This window comes from Orbicella faveolata, unplaced genomic scaffold (assembly GCF_042242905.1).
Source record: "Orbicella faveolata isolate gen_17 unplaced genomic scaffold, um_ofav_v1 contig_15, whole genome shotgun sequence".
Taxonomy (NCBI): Eukaryota; Metazoa; Cnidaria; class Anthozoa; order Scleractinia; family Merulinidae; genus Orbicella; species Orbicella faveolata.
Window position 1 is genome coordinate 10,175,970 of NW_028301542.1, and position 14,031 is coordinate 10,190,000.

At 38.2% G+C, this 14,031-nt stretch overlaps 1 protein-coding gene across 3 annotated transcripts in view; it reads right to left on the reverse strand.

Annotated features, from left to right (window-relative positions):
- The window catches only part of LOC110051343 (uncharacterized), a 54,771-nt gene extending 43,152 nt beyond the window's left edge, over positions 1 to 11,619 (reverse strand). For 2 of the 3 annotated variants that reach the window (XM_020757380.2, XM_020757378.2), the window contains exons 1-6: positions 11,448 to 11,618; positions 10,993 to 11,276; positions 5,247 to 5,308; positions 2,154 to 2,417; positions 805 to 833; positions 152 to 210 (exon numbers count right to left, since the gene is read on the reverse strand). In XM_020757380.2, coding sequence (XP_020613039.1) covers positions 152 to 210; positions 805 to 833; positions 2,154 to 2,417; positions 5,247 to 5,308; positions 10,993 to 11,058 — 480 coding nt within the window. In that variant the 5' untranslated portion in view covers positions 11,059 to 11,276; positions 11,448 to 11,618. Of the gene's footprint in view, positions 1 to 151; positions 211 to 804; positions 834 to 2,153; positions 2,418 to 5,246; positions 5,309 to 10,992; positions 11,277 to 11,447 lie in introns of all 3 variants that reach the window. The other variant, XM_020757379.2, reaches the window with a different exon arrangement.
- Positions 11,620 to 14,031: the final 2,412 nt, after the last annotated feature.

Consider the following 14,031-nt stretch of genomic DNA (forward strand, 5'->3'; position numbering starts at 1 on the left):
TCTTTTGCAACTTGGAAACAAATCATAGTGATGAATTGCAGAGAAATCATAGCTATTTGATTTATTAAACTGCAACTTACATGAAGCAAAATGTAACAAGAATTGCACAACTGCAATAATGATCGTCTTTGTTAAGTCATCTTTCACTTACCTGATTAAAATTTGCTACTGTCCAAATAGGAACATATTGATCTCCATCCATTTGAGAAACTACGATATCAGAAGAAAGGAAAAAAAGCTGTAAGACTTGCAGAAAATATGTTTAGTCAAACCTTGTTTATTCATAGTATTTCCTTGACATTTAAATATGGTTATCTACATGGATTCTACATTATATATGTCTCAATATTATGGTTTCTTCCAATCAGTTGTTTGTCGCTTGGTCTACATTTCAGTAATATATTTTGATTTAAATTTTGTTGCAGACTATAAGTTTTCTTTAATCAGTCTAATTTGTGATTAGTATTTCGTTTTTTACTGGTCAACCAAAATGAAGATGTACACAATTTATGTAGACCCTTTATTAATAGAATAGTTTCTATTATTGTTTCCAATAATCTTGTACTGTAATAATCATGTAAGGTAAAGAAACTGTCTTAGTGTTGTTAGTAGTGTTAGTAGGGGTGTTGTATTGTAAGTAGAGTAATAAGTAGCTTTATTGTTTTGTTTTAGTGTAAAGTAGCAGTATTAGCATTGCAAAGTGTTAGCAAAAATAACAAAATATTAAAAGATATCCAAGATATGAGATCATTTAAGAAGCAATGATCATGATGACCCCACTGACCCCTACACCAATCAACTTACCTAAATAAGTGTCACTTGACAAATTCTCTCTGATGGTTGAAACAACAAAACAGAAATGTTCAATAACAAGCTTTTATTTAAGACAAGAATACAGTATGGTAATATTGATCTGTTACAGTATAACTGCTGGAAAGTACTGGAAACTGCTACCAGGCACCTTAACCCTTTACCCCCTAAGAGTGCAAATTGGCACACAAGGTCATAACTTTGTGAATATTTGATTGCTTTCTATGAATTTTCGCCATGAAAATTGTCTTGTGAAGATCTGCTCATTGAAGTCATAAAATTTTGACCCCCCCCCCCCCCCCCCCCATCCAAGACATAGTTGACCATCCCCAGAAGTTTTTAGTTCCTTTTTCGGGATGCAAATGGAATGCAAGAATTGTCTCATATCAAGCTATACACTATGAGCTGCTAAATAAGCTATAGTTTAGGGGTATACCTAATATAGTATACATTTTTGAAGTCATTCATTTTTCCATTTTAAAGCAATTTCTCTCAAAATGTCTACCTCCTTAATAGCTGCTGATGTCAATTCTTAAATAAGCTGATTAGTGGCTTTCAAATGGCATAATTTATTGTACACAGGCACAATGTCTTTATTTGCCGATTTGGGAAAAACTGCCATTCGCCTTAGGGGATAAAGGGTTAACCCATTGCCACCTATAGCTTTATGGCCAAAACAGATTTTTGGACATTCATTGAGACAGGCAATTCTTACCATGGAGTAGCAAAGTGTAGTGGAGGGAAATTTTGCCCTGAGCTTTTCACCCAAATTTCTGAGCATTTTCATGCATATTTCAGACTCAATGGACCAAATCACTCTGATCTGGGTAACAAAGGAAAGATCTTTTCCTCCCGCAGAACTTAAGTATAAGTGATTATTTTGGTCAAAGGTGATGATGTCAGAGGTGGAACAAACGCCAACACTTGTCACGGCCAGTTTACAGTTAGCACAGGCATCAATGGGTTAAAACCATCCTTAAAATCATAAAAACCCATCTAATCAAACTGAATCTTACATTTTCTAAGAGTTTGAAAAGAGCTAATTGCAACAAATTTATATCCGTCAACTTGGTGATCTGCTGTATTGATGTTAAGTGTCTCTTAAAGATGTCATTTAATACAGTTTCAGTCCTTACATACGATACTTACATACTTACATCACTCTCACCGAATTTCTTGTTTCATGCAAGTATAGTGCTTCAGAAGTGGAACTTAGATCAAAAGTCACCAAACATTCCTCTAACAGAATGAAGTCCTATAATTTTTTTGACATTATATGTACTTTTGAACAGTAGTTGAAGAAAATAAGAGAAGTGTGAGATCACTACAGCACTAAAGCCAACCTGGAAAAGTAAAATTCCAACTGATGCCTTAGAAGAACTTTGAGATCTTCAACAGGAAGTTTATCTGGTGACAATTCTGGAGGAATAGCAATGACTTCAGGAGTAACAGGGCTACTGTAAGGCTCATAGCCATTCACTGTCGCGTTGGGACTGTACTGCATGTTATCCAGATCATTTGATGATGTGGATTGCTGCCGTTGATCAGGAGAAGTCACTGGAGGAGTCATAGGAGAACCAACTCCATCTTCAGATAGTGTCATGTGACTGAAAAAGTTAAAGCAGTTAAATGCAATTTCTTAAATGTAGTGCTTCCAAGAGATTCGGATCATGCAGATATGCTAGCAGATAAAAGAAAGCACTTCATTATCATCAAAAGAACTAGAATCAACATGACTATGTACGCTCATTCTTCACCTTGGTGTGTAAATAAACGAACAATTATTCTTGTCACAAGGTCTGAAAAATCGTAAACGAAGCTTTCGACTGTATTGCACAGTCTTCATCAGCAACTTTAATCGCTGATGAAGACTGTGCGATACAGTCAAAAGCTTCGTTTACGATTTTTCAGACCTTGTGACAAGAATAATTGTTCATTTAGAATCAACATGTGCATTCACTGGACAAACATTATTTTACAATGTCAGATTTAAATTGAACAAAAGCTAAGTTTTTTTGCCATTTTCTGCTGAAAGAAATGCTCCATTTGTTTCAGCAGAAGCACAGGGTGCCTGCCATGTTTGCATTTCCCTTCCTTTCACTGCAGTACACTAGAAGCCGTTCTTTTTCATGTGCGTGAATGCTAAAAAGGAATTCTTTCTCTGATTTAAATAACGTACAGTTGACTCCCAACCACTTGAACCCTTGCTAACCCAAACCAAAATTGATTTGGCCTGGATTTCCACCATGCGTTTACTGCAATTTAACCCTCAGTTAAACCCAAACCCTCGATAACTCAAACCTCCCTCTAACTGCCAAAGCAATTTTTGTTTCCCTCTGGGTCATTTTCTGAACAATTTTATCCTCGATAACTCAAACCATGTTTGTCAAAATGTGACAACTCAACAAAAACAGTACTGTAGTCCAAAACATTAAAACGATTTGTCGAAAAAACTAAATTGCACGAACTCTATAGCAGTAGCCCAATACTGTTGTTAAGAAGACAGTTCTAAAGTGGAGTGACGCGCAAATAGCGTGCGCACACAGAAACTTTTTGAGTTTATGTTATGCATACATTTGTTGCGCATACAAATTTAAATTGCATGTATGTTTATTGTGCAAGTTTTTGGAGTTTTCAGCAAGATGTTGTGTTTTTTAGAGAGGTTTGTGCTGCTTAGAGTTGACCATTTTACTGATTTGGAAGTGCTTTGGCTGATTACCACTCCGTTTACCGCTCGTGAGCAGCTGTTATTTTTGAAAATAGATGAACAGTTAATTTACAGATGATCAACTCCTATTCAGGACAATTTCAAGTCCCGACCTAGTCATTCAAAATCACTTGTTATTTTTTGAGGTTGCTTTATAGACATGACCTCACTTATTATTTAACAGTCTACATTCATGAAGTCAAGCACTACAATTTCAAATTTCATTGGTAACAGTTTTTCAGTTCCATGTCCAGGGATCAATCAGAAACAATAATTGTTAACAGAAATTTTTTTTGTCAAAATTTCACTCTGGATTTGGAAACAAATATCTAACATATCTAAACCGGTTAGAACCAAGACAAAATTACAAGGATTTGTATGCAGTCACTGAAACATGAAAGGGCCAATATCTCACCCCCAAATTGCAATAAGATGCTGATTTTTGGCAAGTAGGCATTCTTCATCATGTACTGTCAGACTATCTCAGTAAATTCCATAATTTCATAAATTTAGTTTTTGTGACGTTGTCACTTCAGTACTCTATACAGATGGGATGTAGTCTATTAATTTATGTGCATTGTGTACAACATTGTTTAATGCCAACTAAAGTAATGTCTTGGCAAACAAGGACAACAAGAAGAGAAATGTCAGATTGGATGTGGAGGAAACATATCAAAGACCAAAAAAGCTATTCATTGCTGAAATATTTGCATGCTTCCATACTTGTCTAGTTATGGATTTAAAGGTCAAATGAACCAAAATTTAGACATTTTCTTTCATTTGAGTGCAATGTGTTCATTAAGTATAAAATAAACATATTCTAAAGTTTTAAACGAATTGGACGAAACATTGCTGAGATATTGGAATGTTAAAATCACTGTTTTTTATCCTTCATAATCGTACAGCGGTCAGGAAAACTGTCGGATAATTGCTGGAAATAAAACTTGTGATGTCACTGTCAGTGAGCTCAAGAAATGCGGGAAATTTAAAACTGTTTTGGTTTCAAGTTCACAGTGAACTTCAGAGGAAAACCACTCAAAACCAAAAGTTAGCCCTTTCAAGTTCCCCCAGGACCCAAAACTTAAAAGAGAATGGCTTGCAAAAATGAAAAGAGAATGCTTCAAGACCTCAAAGCATCTGCGCGTTTGTGTAAAATACTTTACCGAAGACAGCTTTGAAAAAAGTCTTGTAATAATGAGTTTGTTGGGACCCTCTTTCAAGCTTCGTCCACTTGTAGTCAAGAAAGATGCAGGTAGCGATGATTTTTAACTTCACTATGGAACATTGCAAGCTGGCAATTGGGCAAAAAACAATGAAAAACAAGTGAATAATGCCCTCCAAACAGCGGGTGAACTCCTCGGCAATTTCCCAAGTAAAATAAGGTTTGTATTTAGATCCAAAACCTTCCCCACGAAAGGCTCGCTGACACAGAAACGCATCAATGTTCAAGACAACAACGACGTCACAAAGCAGAGTCTCAGTCCCATTCCTTCCATTAAAGTGCACGGTCACTTTGGAAATGTCTTCGTGAAGGCATCGGCTGTCTTCGTACTTTCAACTTTTTTACTCCTTTTCACAGCTCAGAAAGAAAAATTTCCGCATAAGTTTCCCTTTACATGTTTTTTTGTAATATTTTGTTGCTATAAAATGGCTGAAGAAAAGAGATCTAAATTTTGGTTCATTTGACCTTTAACTGGATGATAAATAAAGTACATTTCAGAACACCAACCTCAAACAATCAAATGCAGCAGCATTAGGATTCAGAGACCCTTTGAAAGCAGAAGGGACAACCTGGAAAAAAATGACAAATAAACTTGAAACAAACGTTTTCTTAGAATGCAGGAAAAACTCCTCTGTGATGTTGTTTCTTTTCTAAAGGAGCACCAAGATTGCACCAGATTATCCTGAATCACATTCAAATCTTCAAACCTGCCCCAATCTGTCATGTGCTACTGCAAATAACCAGCTCAACACCATTCTTTGCTATCAGATGTTTCATCAGCTACAACTATTTGCTTCATTGTTTTAAAATTTTAATTTCACTAGGAGCCGCCTCAATAAGTCATTATCCGAGTATAATTTTTCAAGTACTTCAGCAGGACATTTTTTGCATCTTTCAAACAAATTTGGACACAGATTAAAGGCATTGCAACCCAAGAATTGAAGGATCATGTCGCTGGCAGGGAAATTATCACCAAGCTAAAGCCTGGTGCTCACAAGAGTAAAGTATCAATGAGTCAAATGAGTCCATGAGTCAAGTAAAAAACAAAAAAAACTGAAATTTTGCAATTACAAAATAAAATTAAGGACTCTATTTACAAGCCTCAATGAAATGGATCAGGTGACCCTTCTCCATTTTAAAATTTACATTCTGCATTGCACAGTCTCTATTGCTTTTTTATGAAGTAATCTACTTGAAAGAAAAACATTTAGTCCTGGGGATGAGGATGAGTCTCAGCATATGTGAAGTTAGTCCGGTATAATGTTATTAGAACTACAGAGGCTAAGCATGACATTCACAGCAAATGGCAGAGATTGAATATTTAACGTGTATTTTATGACTTTCTTCTCTATTTTGTCTTTTTTATCTGATTTACGTAGTACAAAAAAGTGAACAAAATCTGAATAATCTTTTGGTGCTTGCAATGAACGTCTTGCTAGCCCTCCTATTTTTTGTTTTAAAAAATCCACATAATGAAAAAAAAAAAATCTTCATTTACCCTCGGCAGGGACTCAAAAGTGAGCGTGACAAGCTCAGACACAGGCACAGAGTGTACTGGATATAGTCCTTTGATTGCCGATGCCCTATTCCCTCTATATAATGCATTGAATCATGGGAGTTGTCTGCAACATTGCATGCCAAGTCTTCAAGATGTTGTGCATGTGATGCATTCAACTACCATGATTTTCTGCACACAATTCTCTTAGAGTGACTAAGGCAATTACAGTAATTGTTGGAGGAGGGGATCAGAGGGGGTGTTCCTTCAGCCGTAGAGAAGCTTTCACGGAACCGAAAAAAGTAAGGGTTGTGAGAATCACAAACAAATGAAGAAGCTAGTCATAAAAGGGGATAAGTGACGATTTTGGTTGCTTTTCTTTTTTTTTGCTCCAAATTAGCTGAATTTTTGCATGTGGTCTTCAATGTAATAGAAAAACGTGTCCCTGTATTTTTGCCGCTGGTTTTTGCTTCGTTTTATAAAGACGCCGCTAGGAAAACTGAGTGTTTTTTTGCATACGCAATATCCCGAAAACGAAGCAAAGTTTAGCGGAAAAACTACGGGACATTGCTAAACATACCTAAACAAAACTGCATGCGAAATTTGGAGCGTTTTCAACAAAGTTCACTTTTGATTAAAATACCTAACACCCTTTTCCCGCCGAGGCTGTAAATAAATGAAGCCGGGCCTTTGTTATGATAAACAGAGCCGATCCTTTATTATAATAGCCAAGCCAAGCCTTTGTTATAAGTCGAAGTCTCGCCTCGGTTTCTCATAACAAAGGCTCGGCCCGCCGCGACTGCAAGGACTTTGATTTCACTTAGAAAGCAGCAAAATGTCAATTTCACGCAACGTATAAGCTCAAAAATGTTAATTTTAGGTCAAAAAAGGTTTAAATGTTGATTTCACGTTAACACGTGACGGCAAGGAGGTTGATTTCACTTCGAAACCAGCAAAATGTCAATTTCACGCAACGCATAAGCTCAATGATGTTGATTTCAGGTCTAAATAGGTTAAAATGTTGATTTCACGTTAACACGTGACGGCAAGGATGTTGGTTTCACTTCGAAACCAGCAAAATGTCAATTTCATGCAGCGCATAAGCTCAATGATGTTGATTTCAGGTCTAAATAGGTGAAAATGTTGATTTCACATTAACGCGTGACGCCAAGGATGTTGGTTTCACTTAGAAACCAGCAAAATGTCAATTTCACGCAGCGCATAAGCTCAATGATGTTGATTTCAGGTCTAAATAGGTTAAAATGTTGATTTCACGTTAACGCGTGACGGCAAGGATGTTGGTTTCACTTAGAAACCAGCAAAATGTCAATTTCACGCAGCGCATAAGCTCAATGATGTTGATTTCAGGTCTAAATAGGTTAAAATGTTAATTTCATGTTAACGCGTGACGGCAAGGATGTTGGTTTCACTTAGAAACCAGCAAAATGTCAATTTCATGCAGCGCATAAGCTCAATGATGTTGATTTCAGGTCTAAATAGGTGAAAATGTTGATTTCACATTAACGCGTGACGCCAAGGATGTTGGTTTCACTTAGAAACCAGCAAAATGTCAATTTCACGCAGCGCATAAGCTCAATGATGTTGATTTCAGGTCTAAATAGGTTAAAATGTTGATTTCACGTTAACGCGTGACGGCAAGGATGTTGGTTTCACTTAGAAACCAGCAAAATGTCAATTTCACGCAGCGCATAAGCTCAATGATGTTGATTTCAAGTCTAAATAGGTTAAAATGTTGATTTGATGCTAACGCATGATGGCAAGGATGTTGGTTTCACTTAGAAAACAGCAAAATGGTAGGAGCCAATGATGGGCTCCTGAAAATGGTAATTTCATGCAACGTGTAAGCTCAAAAATGTTGATTTCAGGTCAAAAAAGGTGTAAATAAAAATAAAATAAAACAAACATTTCAATAAGCACTTTCCAAATACAGCAACGTCTTAAATGGCTAAAAAATCACGAGATAAAACATAGTTTTCAACAAACGCGATCGTAGCTTTATGTCACGCACCGCCATAACTTCGAAGTTCAAAATGCGCTGGTACCTCTTATGCCTGATGAGGATAACAACTTTGGTGGCTGTTTAGTTTTGGATTTAAGAATTTGATGACTCCACGTGAAAACGCTCTATAAATAGGGCTGACAGATTAACAGATTAACCCTTCTGCGCAACGTACGGGTCTCCATACATCTGCATGTCTCTGATCCCAGAAGCTCAAAACACTACAAATCATGCCGATTTGAAATAAAATCAACGCAAACTGGATCACAGATCTGTTACAATCGATCGCCACTTGCTGGCCATTATTATGTTTAAATCTAGTTCCCAGTTCGAGAAAGGTCCGCAGAACGTAATCGCAATGCATGCCGGGAAGGGTCTTTACACCTCATGTACCCGAAAACATGGTGGTCGATACAAGACAAATTTTATAAGTCTAAAACCAGTTCTCGCTTTCCAAACTTTGATGCTAGCAACGCTTGGCAAATGGGCCACAACTCACCAGAGGGTATTTTTCTTGGGCAAGAACTGCTCTTGGACTTTGCTGCCTGGCTCGATCTGACTTCGAACGCCGATAACACGATTACGGTATATCAGCTGCCTTCGAAGTTTCAGAACACGTTTTGATTCTTTAAAATGTGCTGATGACTTACGGGTTTATCGAGGCTTTATGATGCCTCTCAACCACCAGGCAGGGATACAAGGTACTTTAAAACAATGCTTAAGATATTAGTTGACAGAGCTCTAATGCGGCACATCTCTTTTTTGTTTGATGGCATTTCGTTTGACGCTCGATCGATTCACGTTGTGTGTTCACGTCACAATAGCCAATGTAAACAATCTGTTCCCAGATTTCCACTCTTTATGCTGTGGGATTTGGTTTTGACTTCATACACTATAAACAGTCTGCCTGTTTGCTGTTCAACAAATAAACTCCTAAAGACATGGCTATGAAAAGCCAAGTTTTTTGCCTACGTTTTAACTCGAAAACGAAGCAAAAACCAGCGACAAAAATACAGAACCACGTTTTCTATTACATTGAAGACCACATGCAAAAATTCAGCTAATTTGGAGCAAAAAAGAGAAAAGCAACCAAAATCGTCACTTATCCCCTTTTATGACTAGCTTCTTCAAATAGAGCTGAAAATAAACCACTCCATTATAGCAGAGCTCCAGGAGCCCGGAGGACTGCCAAGCAGAGCCCCACACTTATATAGGAAAGGAAAGGAAACCCATGAATTGACTTTCTCATGGTTATCACGGCTAGTGGTATTGTTTCTGGGCACGTATAAAAGACAGCGGCGACAGTGAAGACAACGACACAGAAGACAACATCACGCAAGATGGCGGCCATACTCCGGCTAATAGGTTGACAGAGACATGCAACCTTCGTTTACAGTGTTCTTCTTTGATATTGGACATTCCTTGCTTGATTGGATCACAAGGCTCATGTCAGGTTAACTTGCAAACAGGGTCGGGTTGTTCAGAAGCCGGTTAACGCTAACCCAAGATTAAAAGTTAACCCAAGTGAAATTTTTCTTGTATAAAAATGTTTTTCACTACTTTTGTTTTGCGTATTTTGAGATTATTCAAACTCAAAACAGAAGGCAAAACAATATACAAAAAATCTCACTCAGAAGTTACAAAACTCAAATCAAAATTGTAGCTTATCCAGGGTTAGCTTAATGAAACTTTCAACAACCTGGCCCAGGAGCTCTGCTTTTAAGCTTGGCTAAATCTATATATTAAGTTTATTTACTGAAATTGGAACATCAAAGAAACAATAAACTCTCTTGTTCAACTTTTTTAGTCATTTTAAAGAATGCAGAGTTCCCACTGGATTATAAATAAAATTTTAATGACGATATGGTCGCGCAATGCCCACTTGATATCGTAGAATCTGTTCAATTGAAAACTTGCATCATGATAAGAATTAGTTAAACTCTAAGGCTTGTGTCGCAGTTACATTTAATTTGTGATGTTGTGTGTACTAATTAAAAAGGACGTGACAGAAATATGAAAGAAAACACTATTTGGAATTGTTTTCCTGAAAAACCGCTGATCAGCCAATTGACTCACTGACTTGTGACTCATAGACTTGTGCTTGTATCCGGCCGTCCCCAATAGCACATAAGCTTCTTTTATGCTTATGCTTGTGTTGCAAGTGAGGATCAGGCGTGAAGATTGACAGGGTCACACAAACTTCAGATAGTTAAATGACTTAGGTTGCAAATTTAACAAGACCACTTTTAGCATGTTTTTAACCAGGAAATAACTTAAATTGCCCGGTCTTGAACTTTTTTTCAAGACCTGATCTTTATGAAGATTTGATCTCCCACGTGAATAAAAGCTGCGTTTGTATGGAAAGGACGATAAATTCGTTGATCCTTAGCTATATGTGATAAAAACGATAAAGCTCCGTCAAATAAGCTTAATTGAAAGTCAAGGGAAATTAATTCCTTCCCGGTCTTATGGCGACCTCACCATATCAAATCCTTTACAACAAACAAAACAAACAGATACGAAGTAATTAGCTACTACATAAGCCTAACTTAATTGCGCTTTCCTTGTACATATTGAATAGGCAAGGGGTGAAAAATAAGTTTAAAGCAAAAAGCAAACGTTAGAGCAGTACTTCGTTTCTAGGAATACTTCCACAGATGACCAGAAGATATCCAGATCATCACGACTGAAAATAAGCTAAACATCAGACTAAACAACATTCAGTTAAGGTTACTTACCACGTCCGGCTCTGATGATGTAGTGACTACAATTTTAGCGGAATTCTCTGTTGTAGCTGAACTCATACGGCTTAAAACCAATGTAAAAGACCGATTTTCACAAAGTGAGACCACGAGTTTACAACTGTAAGGTTTCCACCCCAATGTACTTGGTTTCAACACAACTAGTTCTCGGTCACGAAGCGATGATTCACCAGGTTAAAATGGCGAACTTTCAGGATCCTGGCTTTTAAAGTTCCTTTTCCGTCTCGAACACCAGCAGCACCACAAGAAACAAACCACAACTGAAGAAATTGACAGCAAAGAAATATTGTGAGTTTCCTTACCAGGTTCCCAGAATTATAAAAACAAGAAATAATCCAGAATTTCCTTTACGTCCAACACACGTGGCGACAACAAAAATTTGCAGTAACGTTCACAGTCCACTGAGAATCTTGCACAAGTCTGACTCCCACCTGTTTAAACACTGTTCAAAGAAACAATACAACGTCGTGAATCCTGGCCCGCAAATTGAAGCCTTACAGGCTTAAAGTTGTTTGATAAAAATAGCCGTAATATCAACCAAACTAGACTTCTTCCGAATCCCTACACAGCGCCCACAACAACCAACTTGATCGCTCGTAACCCCGTCATCAATCTAAGGAGTGATATGATTGGTTAGAATGAATACGCGAACACTCTGGCGAATAAAATCGCTTGAAAGAAGTTCGTTCTTTTTCTTTTTATCCTTTCGCGCCAAGGATCGACTGGTCAAACAGCTGAAATATATACGTATGACTGCACCAAAACAGTGAAGGATTTACTTTTTCCCTGTCTTTCGGATACAGTTAGAATAGTCCTGTTATTTGTCACCTCGCGTAGAGTTACTTTCCCTGAGCTCTCTATGAAAATTACTTGGGCTGTGCTCACTGCCTGGGCATCCGTAGAAAGACTACTTAAAGACTGCTTATTAAAGACTAAAGTAGTGTTGCGTTCAGACATTGGTTACCGGTGTCACAGTGATATGTGTATCCCCGTGATATGTGTATCCCCGCACACATATCACTAGTGATATGTGTATCCCCTGTGGGGATACACAAAACACTGATACGCGCCTGGGCATTCAACGAACAAAATGGCGACTCGGTTGCGAGGTTCCAACGAGCGCTGTAAAGAGTAGAAGAAACCAGAAATGAATTCGCGCCCAACGGAGCAGATTAGGATTTCTTGAGTTTGGTTGAGTTCCAACCGACTCGATTGTATATCTGACTAAAACTTCGAACAGCGGATACGCATATCACTTATTATTTCATGGCGCAGTGATCTCAGTGTGTATCCCCTAAACACAGCCGTTAGATTGGCTATCTACCTGATCTACCTGAAAATGGCCAATTATTGCCGAAACGTGCTGGCTGCTTACTCGCTACGACGTTTATACCCAGGTTGAGGTTTGGGGAGTTTGCAACTCGAATGTCTAAATATCTAAACTGAAATCGCGTGCAGGGGATACACATATCACTAATTATTTCATGGCGCAGTGATATGTGTATCCCCAGAAACACAACTGTTATAATATAACGCATCAACCTTGTCAAAACTGCAGGCAATATTAGCACCCGACGTTTTTACACGGCTTGGGTTCACTGAAGTTTGAAACTCGATAATTCCACTAAAAACGCGTGCACGCGTGCACGGGATAATAAGGGATACACATATCACTGATTATTTCATGAACTAGTGATATGTGTATCCCCATGGACACAGCTGTTATATTGGCTTTCCACCCAAGAAGAAAAATGCCCATAACATTTGCATTGTCAAAACTGGCTTGCTAGAAATATTCACACCCGGCATTTATTCATAGCTTGGGATTTCTGGAGTTTCACTGACCTCGGTTGTACACCGTCGCCGACCGCATGCAGGGGATACACATATCACTGATTATTACATGGCGCAGTGATATGTGTATCCCCTGAAGACAGCCGTAATCTAGGCTAACTGCCGAAGAATAAACGTCGAATAGTATGAAACGTGCTAGCAATATTCGCAGTATAGCTATGTATACAGCTTGAGACTTAACATATCTTACAAAAAGTCGAACTGAAAAGCGGGTGCAGGGGATACACGAGTGCCACTAATCATTTTATGGCGATCGGGTCGAAGCCGTGATATGTGTTTCACTCCACGAATAATTCAGATGCAAACAAGGCGATGAACAGTGGAGAATATGCGTTACTCGAGGGGTGAGAATGCACCGCGCAATTAATATCGTCCTAGAAATCCGGTGCCGTGAAACTCAAATTGAAATATATCTAGATCCATTTGGTGTTCAACTTTAAATTCATTATATCCTGCTCGCAGAAAACCAGTTAGGATCAAGAACACAATTCCAGCAGCAGATACGTAAACTTTTTCAACTACAAAAATTGAGATTTGTGTTTTAAGCCTGTTTGGGTTAGTCGTTCGTCCAGTAAGCGACCGGACGACGAGAGCGCTTTCAAGGAGGATATTGTTTTTTAAAGTAGAGGGGAGGGGGGTGGGGGATACACATATCACTGGTCGCCATTTTGGAGGGGATACACATATCACTAGTGATATGTGTGCGGGGATACACATATCACGGGGATACACATATCACTGTGACACCGGTACTCCAAGTACCGAAGTACTATTTAGTAACCGAGTTTAAGGTTGAGACCTTGTACTCGGGCACGGGTATTGTGTCCGAAATCTAGTGTGAGTACTTGGAAAAATGGTGTGTTCACATTAATGCCCAGCGAGAAGATTGTTCTCGGGCACCATGCTCGAGCATCAAGTGTGAACATAGCCTTATTTTCAGACCTAAATAAATCCACCAAACCATCAAATAACAACTACAGGCGCCATCCCTTTTTACCATAGTGCTTGAACTGCTTGCTATCTCTGTGCGAAATAACAATCAAATAAGAGGTATTAAGGTAGATGGAAATGAATTGAAGTTAGTTATATTTGCAGAAGATATGACATCATTTGCCCCCGACATGCAGTCACACTTCACCCTACTCAATACCATTAATGTTT